This window comes from Leptonotus elevatus, chromosome 10, assembly GCF_054856555.1.
Source record: "Leptonotus elevatus isolate MCC_2025b chromosome 10, RoL_Lele_1.0, whole genome shotgun sequence".
Taxonomy (NCBI): domain Eukaryota; kingdom Metazoa; phylum Chordata; class Actinopteri; order Syngnathiformes; family Syngnathidae; genus Leptonotus; species Leptonotus elevatus.
The window spans coordinates 18851205-18876458 of record NC_141248.1 but is presented as its reverse complement, the minus strand read 5'-3'; the positions used below and the strand labels follow the sequence as shown (position 1 = coordinate 18876458).

Below are 25254 nucleotides of genomic sequence, written 5' to 3'. Positions count from 1 at the left end.
TATCAAGATGCTCATAAGACGGCATGATTATCGCACAGGTTTGTTTTAGTCCTCATCATCACCATCACTCTCTCTCACCATCCACGCAGGGTTCTTACACCCCGCCATCCTCTCCTCCATCCTCTCCTCCATCCAGCCCGCTTACATTTTAGCGTGGCCGCCGTGGCAGCTCATCCCGCCGTCGGCCTCGTCGCACCTGCGGCGTCGCCCGGCACTCCCGCTTTTCATCCTCACCACCATTCCCTCGCATCTGCTGGGCCACCCCATACTCACCTCCTCCTTCTTTTCCTCTTCCTGCCCTTCCTTTCCTCCCCTCGCAGTCCCTCGCTCGGCGTCCAACCTGGAGAACACGGAGAAGAAGAGGGTGAAAACCCGGCTGAAGAAACTCATTTTGAAGAGGCCTCCTTTGCAGGCCCTGCAGGAGAAAGGGCTCATTAAAGGTACGTGATCTCATTTTTCTGGTGTCATTACCATAAATTCCCATGAATATCACACACCCATGGATAATGCGTACCAAAATCACCCTTAAAAAGCAGTTTATTCTCAGTACTTAATTCTAATAATACGGCCCCCTGAATTGCTGGTATATCCTTTATTATCAGAGTGAATCATATGAATGAATAAAGATTTTAAACATGCCAATAAAGTGTAAAAGCTTTTAAATCCAGGTTCATGACTATGCTCTTTTCCCATACCTATGTGGAAAAACTATTGTACTCAAGGGCCACGTTTGATTTTTACAACTGACATATGAGCTAAAAACGAACAAAAAATTCAGTTTCTCACATTAAAAAAAAAAAGTATTTTAAATAGATCAGTTAACCAATTTTTAATGAGAGAATTGAGAATATAATACATTTCAGTTGAAAATTTTCTTTACAATTATATGTTCTATGCAGCCCCACTAGGCATTCTGATAAACTAATTTGCTCCCAAAAACGTATAAATGCGTTCTATTTTAAATATTACCAGTGTCCCAAAAACTTAATTGCAAGTTTTTAAAAAAAATGTTTTGTATACTAGAGCATACAGAAGGCTTTGATGCAGCCTCTAAACTGAAGAGAACGGTTGAAGCAACTGTAGTTATTACAAAATCGACCAGCAGGTGGCAGCAGAGCAAAAGAGATCAACCAGGGCCATGTTGGAAAAAAATCTCATTTACTCACAGTTCTAAATAGATTTGTGAATAATGATGACATTTAGTTCCATGTTTTTATAGCAATAGAACTCAATATTCTGTGGGCCTTGCAAAATCAGTCAAAATCCAGTAAAACAGCCGTGAGCGAAGGTGGTTGCTTCAGTGAAAATTGCTGGGAGTGAATGAGTTAATATTACTTTTATGGAATATGAACTAAGCAGCAAAATCCGCCCATTTTTACCCCTCTCGTGCATTTTGCCTCTTGCTGACTGAAAATGACATCACAGAGCCTCGGGGCTCAGCTTGTGAACGTCACATAATGAAACCCCGAAATCAAGTGAGCCGTGATTGGTCATTATCTGTGCCCCTCGACAGCAAGAGGCAAAATGGCCGCCCCCTTAGATGGATTTTGCTGTGGTCTTTACTTTACGTCAACATTTTTAAGTAAAATTCAGTTGTTCAGATTCTGTTGAAAATACAATTTTGATCTAACGTTGACAAAATGAAAGTTGTGTGTCTGTGTGTGCGTGCGCGTGTCGCTGCCCATCAGATCAGGTGTTCGGCTGTCGTCTGGAGATGCTGTGCGAGCGGGAGAAGAGCACGGTGCCCCGCTTCGTCAGGCTTTGTGTCGAGACGGTGGAGAAGAGAGGTACACACAAACGCAGCGGCCGACCGGTCCCTCAGTCCACACAAAAAGGCTTTCGGCTTTATTTCTGCCGTGTGATGAAATATAGATGACGTGCCTTTCGGCAGAGCAATTTTTACAACGTCCTGAGACTTAGCTGAGTGGATGAGGAAAATACATCAGATTTTTCACCTCTGCCAAGGACATCGTCGAATAATCAAGACACTGAGAACTAAGTCAATTTTTTTTTCTAGTTGCAGAAATTAGTAAAAAAAAATAAAAAAAGCAATTATTTACCTTATATTTAATGCCTCATTTATTACATTAATTCAGAGAGAGTGCAGAATACTGTGCGTTTTTGTTTGTTTGTTTGATATGTACTCATAATTCTAAAACTACAAACTATGACTTTGTCTTTCCCACTCCAGTTCTCTATCAAACTATTCGATCTAATGACTTGTGTGTTGTTGTTATAATTTGGCAGGACTGGACACTGACGGCATCTACAGAGTTTCGGGGAACTTGGCGGTCATTCAGAAACTACGCTACCTGGTCAACCACGGTGAGGATTTATGCTTGGAGTGAACCTTGAGCTCTTTAAAATTGTGATGATGTACTGTACAGACAGTTGAGTTGGGTCCCGTTTGGATTTCTTCTAAACAATGCTATAACGGCCATTCTGCAAGTAAAATTTCTAAGTAGACGTGGTGCATGATTCCTGGTGGCATTATTTATTTTCATGTCTAACTCAGGCAGTTTAATTTGAATGTATAGGTGGATAGCTTTTTTTTTTTTAGCAATGCATTGCATAATTTTTTTTCTGCTGTTCTTGGTACTTTGTTCCAGTGCTGAATTTTGCCACATTTTTCACAAAAAAAGTATTATTTTTTTCTATTTTTTTCCATTAAAATTAAAATTATTATTATTATTATTATTATTATAATTATTATTATTAGTAGTAGTAGTAGTAGTATCATTATTTTTATTTATTTTTATTTTTTGCTGGAAGTGGGGCCTTAGACAAGGTGGAGGGAAGTATGAACAGTTTGAAAAAGTAGTCAGTGTTGGCACAAAACCTCCAGGCTTCTGCCAGGAAGCCCCAAAAAATGTGAGCAAAAGCCTGCTAGAACATCTGAACTCTATTTTAGGTTCATCAGACACTTTAAATGGTGGCCAATTGTATGCTGACTCCCATTTAACATTGAGTTGGAATGCGATTGGTTCTTTCTGAACACAGCCACATCTCCACTTATCAGAGGGTGTGCACACTTATGCAACCCTTTATTTGAATTTATTTGATTACCCCCTTTACAAACTCAGTTGCAATGTACAGGCTTTATGACACAATGTACAGGCTTTATGACACATTAATGGTGGAAAAGGTTTGGACTTTTTTTTTTTCCACGCTTTGAATTTGAACACAACAAAAACCTGGCATCTGAATAGGGGTGTGTAGACTTTTTATATCCACTGTACATAAAAAGTGAAATATGTCAATTCAACAAACAGATTGTAATTTACAGTAAAGTACATTACAATATTTATTTTAATTACAGTACATTTCTTCAAATGGGTGGGTATCTTATTATTATTATTATTATTATTATTAGAGTTGTTTACAGTAGCTAATGAAAGCAAATATGGTTCCTTCGCTGATCAGACTCAACAGAGACTGGAACGAAAACAACTAATCGTATTTTCTGTTCTGTGCTAAAGGTGGTCAAGCATGAGGATTAACTTTGTGATTCTTTCAGAGCGGGCGGTGACCACTGATGGCCGTTACATGTTCCCAGCAGAGTTGGTGCAAGGTAGACCCTAATGGAGGAGGACTTTTTTTTTTCTTCTTCTTTTTCTGTTTTTTTTTTTGCCCCAGCGTGCCGTGCCTATGTGTATTCACACACTCTAGCTTGAGTGTTTTGCGTTGAGTGCTTAACAAATGTATTAGACCCTTAACATGAAAATGAAAGAGTCCACATTAAAGTATGTCATTCTGTTGAAGGTTTTTTTCTTAACTGGTTAGGGTCTAATATATTTGTTCAGCGCGGTTTGTCCCTCAGGCCTCTCTTTTACTTGCGGTGGGCAACGTCTGCCACCTAGTGGAGGAAATAAAAAGTGCTCCAGCTACTCTGCTTGATCAATATTGAATGTGATATCGAAACTGTCCATATGTACCTTCTCTCGCTCGCTTTCACTCGGCATCTTTTTTTTTTTCCCTTTCCGCCGCAGCAGCTTCAAGCCTCAGCGTTGGTCCCTCGCGAGTGGGCGCCGCTTCCGCTCAAACTCTCTCCCGTGTCTCTTTTGTCTTTCCTCAGAGGAGAAGCTCAACTTGGACGAAAGCGAGTGGGAGGACATCCACGTCATCACGGGAGCTTTGAAGCTGTTCTTCCGCGAGCTTCCCGAGCCGCTGGTGCCCTACGGCTTCTTCAGCGACGTGGTGGACACCGTCAGTAAGTGGGCGTGGTGGGCGGGGCCCCGCTACGCGTCATCGCCTCACCTTTTTTTTAGTCCACTGCGGGAATTGACTGTGGTCAACGGTCACACTTATGGACATTTCTGAGTCTTTAATTAACTCAAATACGCAGAAAATCCCCAATCACGAATTGATTATCGCTACAATTGAAATCCAAGAATCGTCATTAAAAATAGCAAAGAAAATAAATGACAATGAGTTGATCAACGTCGTGTTGTTGCAGAGATGGCGGACTACGCAGACAAAGCGGAGCGTCTGACGAGCGTCGCGCGCAGCTTGCCCCAGCCCAACCGTGACACGCTGCAGTTCATCTGCCGCCACCTCAAACGGTAGCAAACACACGTCGTGCAGACATTTAAGTCTCTAAACTGAGGGCGGCCATAATTACACAAAGCGGAAACGATCACTACTTGTCTCATTCGGAAGTTTTGGCTCTGTTTTTTTAAAGACAGACAACAGAAATCCATTTTGTGATATGAATGCTGCTGGGTCACCGGATGAGACCTTTGTCTCAATTATTTATTTATTTATAACTATTTAAATACTGTAAATGGAAAATACTGTAAATGGAAAATATTATATATATATATATATATATATATATATATATATATATATATATATATATATATATACATACATATATATATATATACATATAAACTTGACATAGCTAAGTTTTTTTTTCAAATTATTTTTTTTCAAATTATGTAAAAATTGAATTGACACAATTTTAGAAATAATACATCGACATGTGCACAGTAATAAAGTAAAACCGTAAAATATCTAAGTAACCTTGTAAAGTAATTAATGAAACATTGAATAAAAAAAGTCAACTATAACAAAATTTACAATTGGTAAAAAAATGTAAAAGTAATACATTTGTAAATAAATAAAACTTTATAAAGAACTCCAAGTATAAAAAAGAAAATAAATCAAATTAGTAAAAATTACAACTAAACCCATATGTCAATTAATTACTTCATGGAAATGTGTAATGATAAATACAATATTTGAATAAGTAGTAGAACTAGAAAAAAATTAATAAGGCTAAAATAAAAAGAACACTGTAAATAATTGAAGTGAATAAAACTATATATTTTAAGTTAAACTTCTAAAATGAATAATATTGTACGTTAATTCATAGACAAATAAACATATTTTAAAAAAACGTATATGCATAAGTAAATAAATAACTAAATTCATTAATACAAGGAATGTAGATAATATAAACAAGGCATGGACGTTCAACTGCTAGCCTACAATAAAAAAATAAAATAAAAAAAAAGGAACATGTCTTTATTTTTACCACAAGCGCTGTAGAAAGCGAGTGAATGGATGAACCTCATGACTTTGCCAGGAATATGGCCACTAGAGGGCACCATTCTCATGTCATTCCGACACCCACCAGTGACGTGTGAGGATCAGTTTGTTTTTGTTTTTGAACAAACTGTGTGCGCTTGTCAGCACTCCTATCAGTCGGCGTGTGATGGGTGGGTGGGCTGCATTTTTTTATCATCCTCTCGCCGACCTATCCTCGCATTCCCCCTCCGCTCCCCGAGAGGGATGGTCCCATGGGGGTAGCCTTGCGGTTCGCCTGCTGGAAGCCGCCGCCGCCGCCGCTCCCTCACTCCCCTCCTCCTCTGTGTCCCTTCATCCCTCCTCTGTGTGTTTCATGTGGAGCTTTGCAGCAATTGCTGGCCGCTCCTGCGGCTCGGCGGGAACGGCATTTTTAGAAGAATGCTACATGCGGTGGGCTTCAGCTCGTTCCCGAGTTCCCCCTACACACACACGCACGCACGCACGCCCGAGCACGCATGCTAGCATAGGTGCAAGCAGACGGATTTAGACACGCATGTGCCGACATCTGGGTTGTCAAAGGCTCTTAAAGTTCACGAGTACGTCACTAGTATTTAGAAAATTGAATTTCGAGCACTATTATGCTCATATTTTTTATTTATTTATTTTTTAAAGACAATTTAGACATCTGGTATAAACAGCACTGGTATTTTGTCAATTTAGTGTGAAGTCGTACAAAAAGTGCACAAAAAAACTTTTATATATATTTTTTTTATATTTTATTTCTATTTTGAGACAATTACATCTGATTTGAAAAAATCTTATAATAAAATGGAGCACTATTTTCTTCATGTTTGACAATTAATTTATTTTTTGCCAGATGTCTTGTAAAAAGCAAGAATGTCAATATAACATTCCGATTTGGTGAATTTAGTAGGAAATCATACAAAAAATGGTTTTACAATTGTATTCTTATTTGACTATTTTTAGCTCATTTTGACACCTGGCGAGTCGAAGAATTTATAGCTTCTAACATGAAGATGAAACTTGGAGTTTTAGTAGGAAATATTACAAAAAACGAAGCACATTTTTAGACCGTTTCGACATCTGGCTTGTAAAAAAAAAAACAGCAACATGAACTTGGCACTCGGATTTCGCAAGACATCATACGGAAGGGGAAGAACTATTTTGGAAACATTTGACTATTTGTACGCAATCTGGTGTGTGCGGAAGTAGGTTGTAAAAAGTAGTATGAACACGGCGCTCAAAGAAAACATGTTTAGTAGGAAATTTTATGGAAAATAAATGAAGGACTGTTTTGTTCATATTTGGAGGCAATGTCGACATGTTTTGGTCGTAAATTGCAGCAACATGGGAGCTACAACGTAGGAAAGTGAAACACAATTTTGTAACTTGTGGCACTCAAGGACAACATGTAGGGAATCATACAAAAAGTGTTACTTCGTTCATATTTGACAACTTTTTGACAATTTAGACACCTGGCTTTTAAAAGGTGTGTGGCTATGGCACTCGAATTTACTGTGGTGAATTTCACAGGAAACTCAACTAAAATTTCATTCGAATTTTGTAAAAAAAAAAAAAAAGTCATGTAAATAGTGGAACACTATTTTGTTCACATTTTACAATTTTTAAAATAATTTAATGCATGTGTTTGGACTGTAAGATATATATTTTTTTAAAGCACGTCACTATATTTTAGTTAAAAAAAAAATATATCTTTAGTTTGTTCATTTGACTATAGTACAAAAGTCACTGCTAAAGTTTTTGCATTCTTTTAATAACTACAATAATAGAACAAGATTAAATACTGAATTATTCATGAAAGTGATGAAACAAATTAGAATAACCCTATCTATAATTCTTTTGCATGTGACTCGCAGCGGATTTTGTAAAAAAAAATAAAAAAATTATAATATGTAAAGAGTGGATAGAACATTATTTTGTTAAAATTTTTAAATAATTTCATACATATGCTTAGACTGTAAGATAACGTAAACAGTATTTAAAAAAATAATGTTATTGTATGTTGTTTAAAAATTATATCTTTATTTTGTTCATATTTGACTATAGTACAAAAGTCACTGTTAAAGTTTTTGCTCTTTAAAAAAACAAAACAAATACTGAATTATTAATGAAAGTGATGTAACAAATTTGAATAACTGAAGAATTATTTTGCATGAGTCCTGCAGCAGATTTGTAAAAAAAAAAATTATATATATAATATGTAAATAGTGGAACATTATTTTGTTAAAATTTTACTATTTTTATAATTTAATGCATGTGTTTGGACTGTAAATAATGTAATGTAATGTAAACAGTATTTTTTTTTTTAAAGCATGTCACTATAATTTTGTTAAAAAAATATCTTTATTTTGTTCATATTTGACTATAGTACAAAAGTCACTGCTAAAGTTTTTGCTTAAAAATAAAATAAAATAATAGAAAAAAACAAATTCTGAATTATTCATGAAAGTGATGCAACCAATTTGAATAACTCTTGAATTGTTTTGCATGCGCGCCGCAGCGTTTTGGAGCACTCGGACGCCAACCGCATGACGACGCAGAACATCGGCATCGTCTTCGGGCCCACGCTGCTGCGGCCCGAGTGCGACAACGGCAACATGGCGGTCAACATGGTGTTCCAGAACCAGGCTGTAGAGCTCATCCTCGACGAGTACGAGCGCATCTTCGGCAGGAAGCCCGCCGCCGTCACCTCCTCGTGATCCTCCCGAGCGGACGCCGTACCGATGGAGTGTTGGGTTTTTTTCTTCCCTCCCACGATCACAAAGATAACCAGGGCGAGACATGTGGCCGCCATATTAAGTTATATAGTCCAACAAGCCCATTTTTAGCTGCCATACTTTTTTGCCTTTTGAATGCAGATGTTGAGCCCAGCTGTCACTTCCCCCTTGATATTCTCCTTAACTGAAGCCAAGCCTGTGATAAATCGTCCCCGGGCCCCCTTAGACCACCTTCCTCATCCTCTTTTGATGCCAGGACCGAACCGTCCCACTGTGAAACACATGCGCCCGCCCGCCCGACACCCCCATGCATCCCGTGTGGCTCTCTCCCGTACTGACAGCAGAACCTTCAAAAGTTCTGCTTCCAAGTTGCTCTAATTTAATTTACATTGAACCCCCCCCCCCCTCCCCCCATTGTAACTAATGTAATGTGGATTTTAACATTACAGGTTTTTAAAACATTTTAAGTAACATTTTAATATTTGTAAGTTAAGTCAGACACTGCATTTTCCACCAAGCACCATCTTTTAAAAAAATTACTTAACTGTAACATGGAAATGACAGACATAAGAATAGAGTAGCAGAGTGTTGTTGTTGTTTTTTTAAATTGTCAGGCATTGTAACATTATGTACAGTTAAAACGTTAACGCTTAAATATAGAAAAAATATATAAAATTGTTGTTAAATCATTAAAATTAATTGTATTTTTTTTATTGCCTGAATACATTTATAAAAGATTAAATGTGAATGTATTACATACAACTGAACTCTACTGAACAAATTTACTGGAGAAAAAACAAAAAAAAACACTGTTTGAACCTTATTAAATTCAGTGATACTTTTGCTTACCACAAGAGGGAGCCCTTACCACACTTTGAGATTCACAGGATGCTAAAATAAAGTACAACTCGCGCCCTTTTAATAACGTGACCCAATCATAGAGAACTTCCATGAATTCAATAAAGTTAATATAATGAAATTAATTCTGAAAAACAGTGAGTTAATTATTTTTTTATTCAAATAAAACTTAGTTCACTTATGTTGTGTTCATTTCATGAATTGATTTGTTGTGAATCATCAAATAGTTTTGTTTAAAAATACATACAAAAACAATTTAACAATATTAAATGTATTAATCATAAATACATTTAGTACAAAAAAATATAATGCATTGTTTTAAATCTATTTTATTTTTGTAAACCTCAGAATTTGGTTTAAAACCACATCATCTATATAACAAATGTTAATGTATTAATTACGAATACATTTAATATAAAATGAATAGAATGCATTATTTTAAATACATCCAACTATTTTATTTTCTCATCCACAAATGGCCTAAATCAAATGTGACCTTTGAGCAAAAAAAAGAAAAAGAAAAAAAAAGGCCCACCCCTGGTTTAGATGCTTGGAGGTTCCACTATCATTCAACCATCCAAAATGGTGTCCGACCGCGCGACTCCGTGTTCCCTTTTGTGGATATGATTGTGCGTGTGTGCGTGCGTGGACCTTGGAAGTTACTCCTTCCTGTACAACTGTTCAGACGGACCTTCTATTTTTATGCCCGGGATGAGGTGTGGACACATGTACATATGTTTCATAGTCTTTCGCCTTTGTCCACTAATTGCTCTTTAATGTTCACTTTCGATCCATTTTGAATTGTGTTGTGAGATCACATGGACCTGTTTGTTATCCTCTGAATAAAATACCTTTTTCGTCCAATTGAGTGAGATTATTGCGAAAGTCACTAGACGAGGAGGGCGGTGGTGAAGTATATGTACAATTTATTACAAATATGCACAAACATGCAAACAAATATATAATAAGAAAATTCATAGAAAAAAATATACCACAAATACTGATTGTTACATACATGTTGTAGTTTTTAAGTGTGCACTTTGTGTGTTTGAAGGCAGGGAAGACTTGTCAGTCAGTTGCATAGCAGAACCTGTTGCTGGAGATAAAAAGATGCACTTTGCAAAAAAGGAAGTGTGAAGGTGCCACGCATGACTCGGCGCGATCAAAAATGGCGGACTTTTCCGATCATTTTGAGTGAAAAAAACCCCATGACAAAATAAAACGTCTTTAACATTAACTCATTCACTGCCATTGACGGTTATAGACGTCAAATATTCATTTCAACTATTTCTATTAGTTAAACATTTTTTCCCATTTTTGTTGAAAAAAGTATGAAAACCTAGGTTTTTTTATTGTACATTTAGAATAGATATAAAATTTGTGATTAATCGTGAGTTAACTCATGTAGTCATGGAATTAATTACGATTAAAAAAAATCAATTGCCTGATGCTTTTAATTTTTAATAATCTTTTTTTTAATCGCGTCAGGCGATTACATTTTTATTGTAATTAATCGCATGACTTCAATAGTTACCTCACGATTAATTATAAATGTTATGTTCTGAATGTACAATAAAAAAAATTCTAGGTTTTCATACTCTAGTTAAAAAAAGTGGAAAAAATGTGAAACTAATAGAAATAGTTCAAATGAATTTTTTAACGTCAAAAGCCGTCAATGGCAGGGAATGAGTTAAATGAGTGAACTTTTCTTGCCATAAAATGCAACACGAATGCCTGTGTCCACATGTGGCCTGCAAATATTATTAGCAATTAAGTACCCCAATTCTCTTGCTAAAAATCAGCCGGGATAGGCTCCAATTAAATAGTTCATCTATGACAACACACAGTAAGGAAAATGGATGGATGTGTGTTGTGACCGGAACATGATGTCACCTGCGACCCTAATGAAAACATGTGGTACAGTGGACCCCCGCATAATTGCCGTTCGACACCTGTGGCTTCACCTACTAGCTGATTTTTTTTTCAATACTGTCAAAATGTATTTAAAGCATATATATGATTTTTTTTCTTTCTTTTTTTTTGACCCCCGTTTTTCATGGAAATTTCAATGGAGGTTTTTTTTCTTTTTTCCCCCAGACTTGTTCTTTTTTTTCCTCTCAATGAATTTCAATGGACATCAATTACACTGGTTAACAGCAAATATTAATCAGATGGCTTTGTCTCCTATACCAGTTACTTGTCACTTATTAACTCTCCGTTGTGACTACAATAATTAGCAGAGATGGGAACTGACATTCTCTACGTAAGTAAAAGTATAATTACTTGTGTAAAAAAAAAACTTCAGTAAAAGTACTCACTCCAATAATTACTCAAGTAAAAGTATTTTAAAAATACAGGCTCCGATATGTACTACTCGAGTAGAAATAAAAAGTTTTTTTCCCGGATGTTTCCTCCAACGTCAATTTGAAAGATATTAGCTCATGGCGCAAAAATGGGTATACATCGGCCAGTAGACTCTTTTGACTTGCCCTGTTTTTAAAATGTATTAATTAAAATGTTAAAATGTCACGGATAAAAGTAAAACGTAGTCTAAGTACAAAACACTGATAAAAACTACTCGAGTAATGTAACGAAGCATTTGTACGTCGCTACTTCCCATCTCTGAATATTAGCATCGTTTGCCTACAAAATTGATGCAGAGGAGCCAATACTGCGCGTGCAATCTGTCAATGAGAACGCCACTGCCACCTATTGTAGCGGATGTGGAATTACACGTATGGCAAAAAAATAAAAAACAGTAGGGGAGGGGGTGATTTTTTTTCTTTTTTACTTTTCTTTTTAGGCACCTCGGGGTTGTTGTTTTTTTTTTAAATATATTTTCATTTTTGAACCTATAAAAGGTTGCGCAATATACATTTTACCATGCAATTTATAGCTATGATGTTTCAGAAAAAAAAATCCACCTGTTGGTGAACCTAACCCTTAATTCATAAATATTGCTAAATATATTAATATATTACATATCATATTATTGTTTTTATATTATTATTATTCAAATGTTATGTGCTGGAGGAAAAACAAGAGCAGATTTGGAATCATTGAAAAAAAAAAATCATCTCAAAGTTTGTTTTTTTTGTAAAAATGTGTTAACCCGTGCTATAAAGTGTATTTTCGCTATCCGGTCCACGGTCCCTATTTTCCGTCTATAGCAGGGGTCCACCATATATATATTAAAAAAAAAAGATGAATGGTTGTGCCCTGTGTTTGAGTGGATCCAACTTCTCTTGCCAAAAGTCAGTTGTGGTCGTTTTCAGCTCACCTGTGACAAGCGCTCTAAAAAAATAGACGGATGGATTCCAAAGGCAAAATAATGTAAGCTAGCACTGCTAGCACAAGAATCTCATCTGGCTTAATTATTAGCATTAGCACACAATAAAAAATAAAAAAAGACGATACATAAAAGTCTAGGATGCTTGATAAAATACTTTGTCGGCGACGTGTTTGGCTTGAACGGCTTCGTGTTTCTTTGGCATATTAATGAAACGTCTATCAAAAGATATGTAAAGTATGCAACGCTTTGGCTTTTAGGACTCTCAAGTTTGTATCCGGGGTAGATCTGTTATTTCCAGGCTCAGTTCACATTTTTCCAAGTGTCCGTTCTGGACCTGGGTGTGGGACCCCCAGAGTCCCGCCCCATCCAAGTGGTTTCCTCCAGTGCAACTCTCCACCTGCCGCCTTTCTCGACTCTCCTCGCTTCTTCTTCTTCCTTCCTGGTCCTCTTCGTCCTCTTTGGGGGCCTCGGAGGCTCCGTCCAGACTGGCGTCGCTGAGGAAGGACTGCGGCGTCTGCGTGTCCTCCGCGGGATCTCGGGGCACGTCGTCGTGGTCCTGCTCGGGGTCCTGGTCCTTGCTGCAGTAGGCGTAGCGGTGGTTCATATGCTGCGAGTACGAACCCGAGTGCGAGAAGCGCTTGCCGCACTTGTCACATTGGTAGGGTTTCTCCCCCGAGTGGAGGCGGCTGTGCTCGATCAGGTGGTGTTTGTGCTTGAAAGCTTTGCTGCACACTTTGCATTCGTAAGGACGCTTGCCTGGAAAAGACAAAAACAGTCGGCGGTTGCCGTATTTCCGGGGGAGGGACGGATCGTTTGGGGTTTGCCCACCTGTGTGTTCGTATTTGTGCCGGAGCAGAGAGCTGCTTTTCTGGAAGGTTTTTTCACAGATGTCGCAAGCGTACAGACCCTCGTCCGTCTTCTTCAGCCTCTTGCGTCCCGCTCCGCCGTCGCCCTCCAAGCTTTCGTCCATCATCGAGAGGTAGTCCAGAGCTCCGCGGTTCAAAACTTCACCCTGCGAGACCACAGGGAGATCGTGTCACAACTTCAATTACTCGGATTGAACTCGAATTACTCCGATGAAAGAAACAAAAAAACAAGTGAAAATATTTTCGACAACTAACATTTTTCACCGGACGAAAACGAGACTAGACTAGTCAGAATATAGTTCTGAAGGCTTGTAGTTAACCACCTCAAACTTGTTGTTATGGATGTTTCCTGTGTGTTGTCATTGTGGCATTTTTTTGTATTAACTCATTAGCGCCCAAAAACGTATAAAAATGTTCTATTTTAAATATTGCCATGGTCCCAAAAACGGATTTATACGTTTTTTTATGCTAGAGCATATATCGGCTTTGATGCAGCCTCTCAACTGCAAAGAACGGTTGAAGAAATGGTAGTTATTACACAAATGGCCAGCAGGTGGCAGTAGAGAAAAAGAGATCAACCAGGGTGATGTTGAAAAAAAGCTGGATCACCCACAGTTCTAAAAAAGATTTGTGAATACTGATGAAATTTTGCTATATTCTAATGCTAATTGCTGCAAAACGGAACCAGATATAAATATATAAAAAAAATTCCTAATGAAAGAACAGACTCTAATCTTTCTTTTGCTAGGTTCCATGTTTTTATAGCAATAGAACACATTATGCGAGCCTTGCAAAATCAGTCAAAATCCAGTAAAACAGCCGGGGAGTGAATGAGTCTATGGACACTTTACTTCATGAACAAAGATGAGATAAAAATTATATGATTTTGTAACAAATTATTTAGTGGTGGTTGTTTATAATGTAACATTAATCACACGGATATAACGTTCCAACAATAACATCAATCTGACCACTGACTAGCTTTGTTTTTGCCTTTTATTCTGTTTTCTTTTAGCTTTTAACGGTTTTTATTTTGTTGTCTTTTCGTTTTTATCTCCAGTGTTTTTTGGATACCTTTCCTCACATGGTTTCTCTGTGCCTCATGTTTGTTTGTTTTGTTTTATTTTAGGTGTGTGCGTGTGTGTGTGTGTGTGTGTGTGTGTGGGAAGGGTGTTTTTTTTCTTTTTATTGTATTATGGATGTTTTAATTGTTTAGCAACTTGAGTTGCATTTTAATGTCTGAAAGGTGCTATGTAAATAAAGTTTTATTGATTGAACTAATGCTGGCTAACTTACTAGCTTGTAGCATGGAGCCATATAGAGCCACTTGTTAATACTGTATATACTGCAATTGTGTGTGAAGTTGTTTTTCCACAAAAAGATGAGAGAAAATTAAACGCAATTGTATGTTGAAAAAGTTTTAGATCAGATGGAAATTTTCAATGTAAATGTTCGACTAAAATGTTGACAATTTTTGTTGACTAAAAGTAGCCGAATAATATTAAGTTTTCTTGGACTAAAATAAAGACTAAAATGCTTGAATTATTGTTGACTAAAAGTTGACTAAATAAAAATGAGGTAGATTAACTATAATTAAGAACTAACATAATAAATAAATAAAATAATCATAGAAAATATAATAAATTGAACACTCGGTGCAACTCTTCAGTTGCAAACCTACGACACACGAGAGGGCTGAATAATCTCACAGCCTGGCTTTCCCGAATCGGCGGAATAAAATGGCTCAAACTTTGAAAAGCCGTGCTTACCATGAGTGCTTGTCTCTCCTGGTGGAGTTTCTTCAAAGTCGCCTCCGACTCGGTTTCCACCATGTAAGCTAATGGCGAGAGAAATCCGGGGCTGATTGGTGACGGGCTAAAAGGAAGGGGTGCGATGCCGTCATGCCCCGCAAACCCCAACGCAGACTGGCTGAAGAAGGGGAATCCGTTGTACAAGGAGCCTGGAAACACGCGAGCGCCGTGTCCCCTGTAGACGGGGTGAGGATGTAAAGATTGGTCCGAAAGTTGGCCGGGACTCTGCCGACTCAGCTGTTTGCTCCTGTCTTCCGTCCTCGCCCTTTTGGCGATGCTGCCGTTTCTTTGGTCTGTCATCTGCTTGCGCACGGAAAGGTCCAGAGGTTCGACCTGAGAGCGGTTGTGAGGTGAGGAGAGCTGGCCGCTGAGGTCCAGGCCAAGCGCAGAACCCGAGGATGGGAGTCTTCTTCCCATGCGAAGGGACAACAACTCCGAGGCGTGGCCGGGGCTGCCGTTCTCCTGGCCCGAAGGGTCCGAGTGCTCGTGAGGGGAATGCAGCGCCAGCAGAAGCTGCTGAGGTACCGAGGGCCACTTCTGCACCGGGGATTCTTTCCCACAGGCTCCGTTGGTTACGTCGTGTGTTTTGCTGGATGGGAATAAAGGCGGCGAGTGGTGGTCTTTCTTTTGAAGAGTCTCATGCGCTTCCGGGGCTTCTCCACTCATTTTACAATGGTAGCGCTCGTGCTGCAGGAGAACCACCACGTTGGGGAAAACCTGGGAGCACCAGCGACACGCAACACCGAGATCCGCTCTCTCCCGCTCTCCGGACTCCCCCCGCTCCGGCGACACCTTCCTGTCGGGACCGCCTCCGTTCCTCTCCATGCCCTCGTACTTCCTGTGGAGCATCTCCTGCAGCATTTGCTCAAACTTGGAGCCGGACTGGAGGTAAGGCAGCAGGGTGGTCCCTTTCAAGATGCTGGCTCTTAGAGAAAGCTCCGCTGAAGGGTTGCAAAGGGAAGCCAGCTCTGAAGTTCGGAAGCTGAAATCCTGACCCCAAAGGTGGGAAGGATCGTCCGGCCCCTGGCCCGGAGGCCGGCTCCCGTCTTGGACTTGCAACGCCAAAGGAGAGCCCTTGCTGTTCCTCTCCCGACCCGCAGATGGCGACGGCGGGAAGGAGTGCTGGTAGGAGTTTGGGTTATGTCCGTTAAACGCGGCGCTCGTCCCTCCTGAACTTGCGAGCGGTCCGCCGCTGCCGAGGCACTTTTTGCTGCTCAGGTGCGAGCTGTAGGAGCCCGAGTGGGAGAAACGTTTCTTGCAGTTGGCACATTCGTACGGTTTCTCTCCTGCGGGTGACAAACGCAGACGGGAAATTAGGAACAAAAATGAAACTTTTGAGGTTTGAACTTTCTTGCGCCACCAAAACAAGCAGTAAGATAGAGACGGCCGTGACTGACAAGGCGTCAATCATTCGCCGCGGACTTACGGGCCCTCGACATGCCCGCCTGATGGACGGTTAACGATGATAATAATAGTAATTAATAATAATAATAATAACAATAATGACTAGAAAATTCCAGCATACATTTTGAATGGGACTGCGGACTCTTGAACGATGGAAAGCCACATGTAGTACTTCTAGTAATACTGGCAGTAATTGTAGTACCTGTAATAGTACATGTGATAGTACTTTAGCAATAGTTGTAGTTGTAGTACTGGTTGTAATACATGTCATAGTACTTTTAATACTTGTAGTACTCGTAGCAGTATTTGTAGTAGCCTACTTGCACTAGTACTTGTACTTGTACTAGTTTTAGCAATACTTGTACTACTTTTAGCAGTACTTGTATTTGTAGTAGTACTACTTAATACTAGTACTGTCTTGTAGTAGTACTTTTAATATGTGTAATACTTGTAGTAGTACTTTTAATACTCATAGTACTCGTATCTGTATTTGTAGTACTTGTAGTAGTAGTAGCTACATGTAATAGCCTACTTGCACTAGTACTTGTACTTGTACTAGTACTTTTAAGACTTGTACTACTTGTAGCAGTACTTGTACTTATAGTAGTACTTTTAATACGTGTAGTACTTGTAGTAGTACTTTTAGTACTTGTAGTAGTAGTAGTAGTAGTAGAAGTAGTACTAGTAGTACATGTAGCAGTACTTGTAGGAGTACTTTTAATACATGTAGTACTTGTAGAAGTACTTTTACTAGTACTTGTAGTACTTGTCTTGTAGTAGTACTTGCGGTAGTAGCAGTAGTAATTTTATTTCATCAAGTGGTTGCACACAATAAAGTCATTTAGATCTAGAAACATATTTGAAGTCGATGTGTAATTGACTTGATCATTTCATTTCATGCATTGTCGAGCTTCTTGCCAAAAAGTGCTCCTCATCAAAGGTGAGCTTCGTTACCCAAGTTCTTGTTGACTCTTTTCGTGCTTTCATGACAACTAAGAAAGAAACTTGAACCAGGACATTCACAGTCCTGTAAATTGTACAATGGCGCGGATCATGTATATATATTTTTTTCTTTAGGACAAAATGTATTAAAAAGTGTCAGTCGGGTGTGCTATAGAGTTTGTTCCGTCTTCATCTCACCACTGTGGATGCGAAGGTGCTCTTTGAGGTGGTGTTTGTACTTGAAGGCCTTTCCACACTGCAGACATTTAAACTTCCTGGTCTCCACGCCTTGATCCAAAGTGATGACACTCTACAAGGTTGTCAGACACGCGTTACAAAAAAGGATGCCATTTCTATTTCCGGTCTTATTGCGTATTTGTGAGCCACTCACCTTGTCCTGCACTTGGTGGTGAAGTGCCAGGTGTTGCTCCAATTGCGCCCTATAGGGGGCAGTGTATCCACAGAACGGACACCCCATGTGGCCCCGGTCCCGCTCCTGACAGTATTTGATGTGGTCCCTCAGCGAGGCCCCGTGCTGATACGTCCTGTGGCAGAATGGACAGGCCTGCAGCCTCCTCCGAACATCTGGGATACCCCAAAAAAATGGACCAAAAGGTGACGTTTTGGAATCAAATGCGAAGAACATTTTTTTGCCTACCTGTTCCGTCGGGCGAGAGGTGCTGAACTCCCGGGGACCAGACGGCAGGCGGCAGCTCCTCGTGGGTCCCGCCGCCGCCGGCTCCGCCCTGCAGGTGTTGCACGGCGGATGCGCCGTTGCGGGCAAAGTGGTCCAAAAGGTTGGCGGAGGTCGAAGCCTTCCTGAGCTTGGCCAAGAAGTCGTAATGGGCCAGGTCCTCCAAGTCAATGTGGGAGTCGGAGGTCCTACCTGCATGGGTACGTAGAATAACAGACTTACATAAACGCAGCACGTTTTCACCGAAGGATCAGTCAGTGTGTGAAAAACAATGAAAGCGTGACAAGAATACAAAGCTGTCTGTCACGTTGTGTGAATTTTTACAATTATTATTATTGTTATTTTTTTTTACAAACAATTTATTGCACTTCTCATTATTCTACAACTTTATTTTCACAATATACATTGACAATGAAAATGATTATTTTATTCTGTAAAAATAATAATAAAACTATTGCTGTACAATTACAACTGTGACTACATTACAACAATTGCAACTATTTTGTTGTATTACAGCAACTTTATTTCTGTAAAAATGCCACTTTTCTTCATAATTATTTCTATAATATTAAAAATAACAAAAACATTTGCAAATAATATTTTCACTTGATTTTTCTAATATAACAATTTTCGACTATATTCTTGTAGTATTACAACTTTTCTTGACTTAAAACTTTGATTTTATTCCTGTAATATTGCAACAACTTTTTTGGGGAAATCCTATGACTTAATGCATGTAAAAAAGTAAGACGTTTTGGTTTACCTAATAATACTACAACTTGATTAAACTTTTTCCTCATTGAGTTTTTTTTGTAATATGACATTATTTGTGATGTAACTTTTTTTCTCGAAATATTGATGCTTACTTTATTATTTGTAACTTAATTTTCATGAAAGGATACCTTTATTCCACAATGTATTTTGTTAAAGTACAATTTTCTCATATGTCATTGTGGCCCTTTTTTTTTTTTTTTTTTTTTTTAAGAGTCTGTACTCAAAGGAAGTAATGGAAAAGCACTGTTATAAATACATGGTCATATTGAAACTGTAATATATATTTTCCCAAATATATTACAGGCCTAATATTCTCCTATTAATCATCCATGAGTGAAAAACAAAGCATATTTAAGTAGCCTCCTAAATCAGTTTGCTACTAATTACAGTGCATTATTTTGCATACAAATGCTACTAAATCCTGGAACGATCGTCTGAAGAAAACAGAAAAAGTGTCTTCATATGAAGCCAAGATGTGGATTATTATTAATGGAATTGCAAGATGTCCTTTGTTTGATCTTGCTGTCTTAATAACTAAAAAGCAGAAAATCAAAAACAATTGTTATGAGTCCACATTGTGTCAGAAATATTCCATCTATCGATTTGTTTTGTAAAATGTTTGTTCTCATTGGGGTCACAGGTGAGCCAATAGAAAGCGCAGGGAGAACTTGCAAATTCCACGCACGAGTGCGTGAGCCAGTATTCGAACCCGCAACTCCTTGATGGGCTAACCACGCGAGATATTGTGTTTTGTTTATATGTTTTCTTTGAACATGTTGAGTGTGTGTTGGCGCTGCGCAGATGAATCTAAACTGTTGACTTAAAAGACTATATGTTGAAAAAAAAGGCTCCTCCTCCTCCTTCCTCTGTGTCTTCGGGACGGCTGACATGCATCCCGAGACGTCGGCGGAGGAGCGACGGCGCCTCCTATCGCCGACCTCCAGCCAGTCAGTTACACTTTGAGGTGGATTTTTCAAATGTTTGCAGATGTTGGCAAATTTGGAGCTGTTTTTTAATGTGGTCTGGGGACCGAGCCCGTGCGGTCGGGCGCTGTAAAAACTCCGGCGTGCCTTTTCGCAGGGGCAAGGCCAAAATCACACGAGCGGCCGGGCTAAGTGCCCGTTAAGTCGGCGGGCTGCGTGAGGCTTTCATCTTGCCGGAATTAAAAAGGGAAAGGCCTCGCGTCGCAGCAAGCACAGGCCGCAACGTCACCTCTTTGATGCGTGGAAATAGTGTGACGCCGCCTTTTGTCATGCTCTCACGAGCCTTTGATGCCGCACTGTACGGAATAATAATACAGAGCGCCGTACATTTCGACTAAAGAGTTTGGCCACAATGCAATATAACTACGAGGAACATGTTGAAATAGTGTAGCAATGTAATTTTAATGGGGAAAAAAAAGGTGCAAATAGGGCCTGACTGATATGGATTTTTTTAGGCCGATGCCAATATTAAGAGAAGAATACAATTCTGATAAGCGATTAATTGGCAGATGAATGAAAAAATATAGAATGAATAAAATAACTTCTCTGTTGGTTTCTTCATGCTTACAATAAATTTAAAAAAAATTTTTACAGGCAAAACATTTGACTGCTTGACATTATTTTGCTCTTTAGTAAAGAGAAAAATAGGCAGAAGTGACAGGTTTTTTTTTTTCTTGGTATTTGAAAGTCATTATCTTTGTCTTATGTTATGTAATCTGTTGATGGTGTAAAAAATAAATAAATAAATAAAATAGGGATGGGCTCGTACCGAATCTATACCAGATATCGGTATTGGTACTCGCAAAAGTGGCCGTTACCAGTATCGGCCACCTTCTTGTGGCCGTTTTACGATTAGGAACTAGAAATTAGAAAATAAAATAAAAATGCAATTAATTCAGCAAAAATCTGCCAATTTTTTTTCTCACCAATTTAAAGGCTAATATTGGCCCATTAAATCGGCCAGCCGATTCAATCAATACGGATTCAATCAATCAAACCCTCGTTGTAATATATTACAAAAAATGAATTCCTGATCTTTATATAAATTTGTTGCAATTTTACAAAAATAAAATACATCTATTAGAGAATAAAAAAATCATTTTATGCGCATATAACATAGCTGTGTTACCATTCATTAGAATAAAGTTGAAATATTAGGAGCTAAAAGTTGTAATATTACAATAATAAAGTTGTGATTGCATAAGGAATGTATTTTTTTATGGGAACAAAGTAATAATATTATGACAAAGACAAAATATTACACTATCTGTGTTATGATGATCATGTTTTGTCAAATATTTAATAACATTACCTGATTAATCTACATGTCAGGTTTTTATACCGTTTTAAGTTTGTATGCAGATTTTAACATTCATAACTAAGAATTTATTCTCACAACAGTCCAATATACTTTATATATAATTTATACACTGAATTAAATACATGAATATTAGGAGAATAAAATCATATAATTTGCTCTCTCATAATATTTTTACTTTTCTTGAAAAAAACTAACAATTTATTATTTTTATTTTAAAAACACGTCTCTTGAATAAAAATAACACTTTTCCTTATAAGATTACTACGTTTATTAAAAATTACTTTGTTTTTCTTGTAATTATTTTTTAATATTCAATATTATGTTACAATAATCTTTAGTATTATTCAGTAGTGAAATATAAATAAACAGGTCTTGTTTTCGGGTTAACTTGCTGCTTCCTAGTTCAAACAGTCTAATGGGCGTGGCTAGCAAATGGCAAACATTTTTTCCCCCATTAGGACAGTTAATTGTGTTGAATTCTGCCTAGCAACAACACCCCGCAATCATTTGAGGTAGTTTATTTGTTCCTGTGTCCGCTGTAAACTTTTACAATCAATTCAAATTGGGGTTTTTTCTGTGATTCATAACATTATTGTTGGTCGAGAATTAAGAATTTCAAAAGCACATGTCGTTTACCACCACTGGCTTTGGTTTGTGAGTGTTTGCGATGCCATTTACATCAACAGAGTACAAATCCACCCACTTGTCTGGATGGTGGCCCAGACAAAATCTTTTGTGATTTATTGTCAACTCACAATGCATCCTCAGTGATCCCTGCTCCCCCTCCGTGTCGGCGGCAGAGGCGGCGCCGCCGTCGTCTATGGCCTCCAATTCCGGCTCCACCTGGGCCCAGAATTTCCTGCCGCTGTCGCCGCCGCTCTCGGGACTGAGGCTGTGGGGCTGCGCGGAAAGGGCGGGGCTGCCGGGCTCCTCGGTGCCCTCGCTGGGAGTCTGGCTGGTCTTGCCCAGGCTCTCCTGGTAGTCCTGGGGCTCCAGGCTCCAGAGGCCCACCTCATCCTCTCCCTCGGACCCCAGTGAACCAACTTGCTCTGCGTCCACTGGGAGGAAGAATCAGGAAGACATGAGGGGAGTCATTACAGACGGCTGGCATGATGGGACAATCCTAATTTGGATCATAGGGAATACTTTGGTTTTAATTTATTTTAATTTGTCCATTAATCACTGATAAAAAAATACTTGATATATGGAAATCCTTTTTTTAAAGAAAAAAAAACTGCAATTAAACCGATGCGTGGGTTGGCATTTAGCACCTTGAGCTATCGATCGAAACATCATGATGCGGCAAACACGATAGAGAACCGAAACCAAACAGGGGAAAAACACACACTCTCACACAAAACATGAGTAAGTTCTGAAGACATTTGTCAATACCTAAAAAAACAAAACAAAACACCAAACTTTGTTTTCAGTTTTGTATTTTTGTGATGTGCTCTTTCTTTGTGGTTTGAAAATGTGCAACATGAGCCAAAACACAAGAACGGTAAAAATGTGGAAATGAACAAATATTTTCAATAGCCATCCATGTAAAACAACCCCAAAAACGTTTCAAATCATTACGGAATATACACAAAAAAAGTATTGTATCGTTCACTGCCCACATTTTTAACCGCATAAAAAGCATTCAATGAAATGTTTTGTGAATATTTGTGTCAATCCAATGAATTTCACTCCACTTGAAAATAATATTCCCATCACAGGCCACCCAACTGTCTGCATTAAAACACCAGTGTGACCGAAAATGCACCTAACTTGATGAACGAAGTAAATCATTCACAAGCTGTGGTATGAAATGTCACCATCAGAAGGCAAGATCAATAGCTCTGTAAAGAAAAACTATAATTTCAACTTGAATCGCATCCTTGTATGCCCAGACTGCTGCAGACAGGAAGAAACGCAGTACATTTTCCCATGGTGAAGACAATAAATGGCAATCACAAACACATGCGCGGGATTGCAACAGTTGGCTCTCGTTTCCGAGGCCTCCGTGTCGCTGATTTGATTGGCAATATCCAATCACGAGCGAGTAATCGCAGTTTAACTCGACTGAAATACACCCCGAGACAATGCTAACTTACTGTCAGAAGTGTGTGGGGGGGTGGGGGGGGGGCTAGGGCGTCAACTGTAGTTACAACATTTCTTGTGTTACTTTTAAATAAACATTATTCCTTGAGTCAGAGAGTCAGTCCTTTTCAAAAATCTGCCTAGCAACAAGAGACAAGGAAAAATAATACGAGCAATTCTATTTTCTATTTTGCTGCGCCTGCTAACTAGCTATCTTAGCTAGCAGTCCACAGAGGACACATCATATTGTGCACCCAGGGCTCGACAGGGGAAGTGGGGAGGAGTTAAAAGTAGCACACCGGACACAAACCAAATTGAAAGAAGTGAGCGCAACCAGTTATAATAAAGTACAACAAAAATCAATTCAAAGATACTATACTACAAGAAAACACGCATGCATATTTATTTACAGTGGATATTCCGGATGTCTTAGGAACTTGGATGTAGGATGATTTTGGAGGAACTTGCTGTCTTTTCCCTTTGGACCTGATTGGAAGTGGCCACCATGGTAGTCTTTCCATGCTAACGCTAAGTGCTAATAATTCTTCCTCTTCTCTGACACACGCAGCTATGCTATGCTATGCTAACACCTAGCCTGGACACACACTAGTTATTCGGTCGCAATATTGATACACATGTGATAGCGAGCTTTAACAAGATGATTACTAAGCAAAAGTATTAATTACCAACAAAACATAACATACTGCGCAACATATGTGCTTACGGCAACATATCCGACTGGCTTCATATGCAGTTTAAACTTAATACAGAGTAGATATTTAACAGCTCATTTCGAGCCAAACTGACACTCATTTACGCTTTTTAACCACATGTACATAATATGCGGATCCTGTTGAAAATAGTATACATCACACTGTATGCTACATACCAGATTTACATTTGACAACCGGAGTGCCTCATGCTATTGCTATGCTATTTCCGTATATTTAATACAGCGAAGTGGTCCATATTGGTACTCATTTGCCCCATTTAACCTCTTGAAAACTACTGTTACAGCCTTGCACACTTACCTCGACATGTCAAGTGCCCCGGGGCCCCCCTGCTACCATGGGTTCGAACGAACGTGCTCTAACGAGGCAGGAAATTAGCCTGAACGCATGCTAAGAATAATGTAGCCGAGACTTTTCCTGGGACGATAGGGCTCGCCACTAGGCCCTCAGAAAAGAACAAGTCTGTTCCGGATTAGTTTAAAATTGGCTCTAATTTCCCCCCGCTATGACAGTGAATGACACCGGCCCATTTGAAGCAGCACCGCGCAGGCATGGCTTTCATTATCTGCCTTGTTGATTTATTTATTTGGATGGCGCGAGCATCCTTCAAATAGCTGCTTCTTTGTTTGTACTTTGAACGGCGCAGGAGGTTTGAGTTTGTGTGCGAAGGTACAAAGGAGTTGGTGGTGATCAATTCATGCAGTGTGAGAGTGGCTGTGCAAAGATGGTAAACACAAAACAACACGCAGTCGAGAGCTATTCAATATGCAACAAAGTGTGCAGGGGGAAGACCGTGACTCATAGCGAGAGCGCGCTTGAAGAACGCGGCCGTTTCATGCTTGATGAGCTTGATCACATGATGTCGAAGCACCTCAAAGAAACAACTTGTATGCAGACTTTCTCCAACAGAAAAATTGCATGTGATCCGTCCTAGTTTGTTTGGTTCTACAAAAGCCAGCCAGTAAAACAAACCAAGTGTGAAAATTTGCATTCACCGTGGAGGAATGGCTTTTTTTCTTTTAAATTCAAAACCGCAGCAAAGCGACTTAACTGGAGGTCAAGGGAAATTATTTTGATTTTGCGCCGACTGTGAGTTTCGCCACGCAGAAATTATGAGCCGGAAGGCATCAACTGGACGGCAAGGCGCGGCAGCTGCCGTTTCTTTTACAGTACATGTGATCTTGCGTTGCAATCATGTGGTG

The 25254-nt window shown here is 39.0% G+C and overlaps 2 protein-coding genes across 7 annotated transcripts in view; one reads left to right on the top strand and one right to left on the bottom strand.

Moving 5' to 3' along the window:
- The window catches only part of arhgap9 (Rho GTPase activating protein 9), a 38367-nt gene extending 28351 nt beyond the window's left edge, over positions 1 to 10016 (top strand). For 2 of the 6 annotated variants that reach the window (XM_086087461.1, XM_086087459.1), the window contains 7 exons: positions 321 to 440; positions 1689 to 1787; positions 2248 to 2325; positions 3518 to 3571; positions 4076 to 4210; positions 4457 to 4562; positions 8078 to 10016. In XM_086087461.1, the coding sequence (XP_085943587.1) occupies positions 321 to 440; positions 1689 to 1787; positions 2248 to 2325; positions 3518 to 3571; positions 4076 to 4210; positions 4457 to 4562; positions 8078 to 8276 (791 nt within the window). In that variant the 3' untranslated portion in view covers positions 8277 to 10016. Of the gene's footprint in view, positions 1 to 89; positions 441 to 1688; positions 1788 to 2247; positions 2326 to 3517; positions 3572 to 4075; positions 4211 to 4456; positions 4563 to 8077 lie in introns of all 6 variants that reach the window. The other 4 variants (XM_086087458.1, XM_086087456.1, XM_086087460.1 and 1 more) reach the window with 3 other exon arrangements.
- A 45-nt stretch (positions 10017 to 10061) lies between these two features.
- LOC147167482 (zinc finger E-box-binding homeobox 2) overlaps positions 10062 to 25254 on the bottom strand; it is a 37687-nt gene continuing 22494 nt past the window's right edge. The window contains exons 2-8 of the mRNA XM_086087295.1: positions 21995 to 22297; positions 18126 to 18353; positions 17859 to 18052; positions 17666 to 17777; positions 15080 to 16407; positions 13273 to 13456; positions 10062 to 13200 (exon numbers count right to left, since the gene is read on the bottom strand). Of these exons, the coding sequence (XP_085943421.1) occupies positions 12707 to 13200; positions 13273 to 13456; positions 15080 to 16407; positions 17666 to 17777; positions 17859 to 18052; positions 18126 to 18353; positions 21995 to 22297 (2843 nt within the window). The 3' untranslated portion in view covers positions 10062 to 12706. The remainder of the gene's footprint in view (positions 13201 to 13272; positions 13457 to 15079; positions 16408 to 17665; positions 17778 to 17858; positions 18053 to 18125; positions 18354 to 21994; positions 22298 to 25254) is intronic.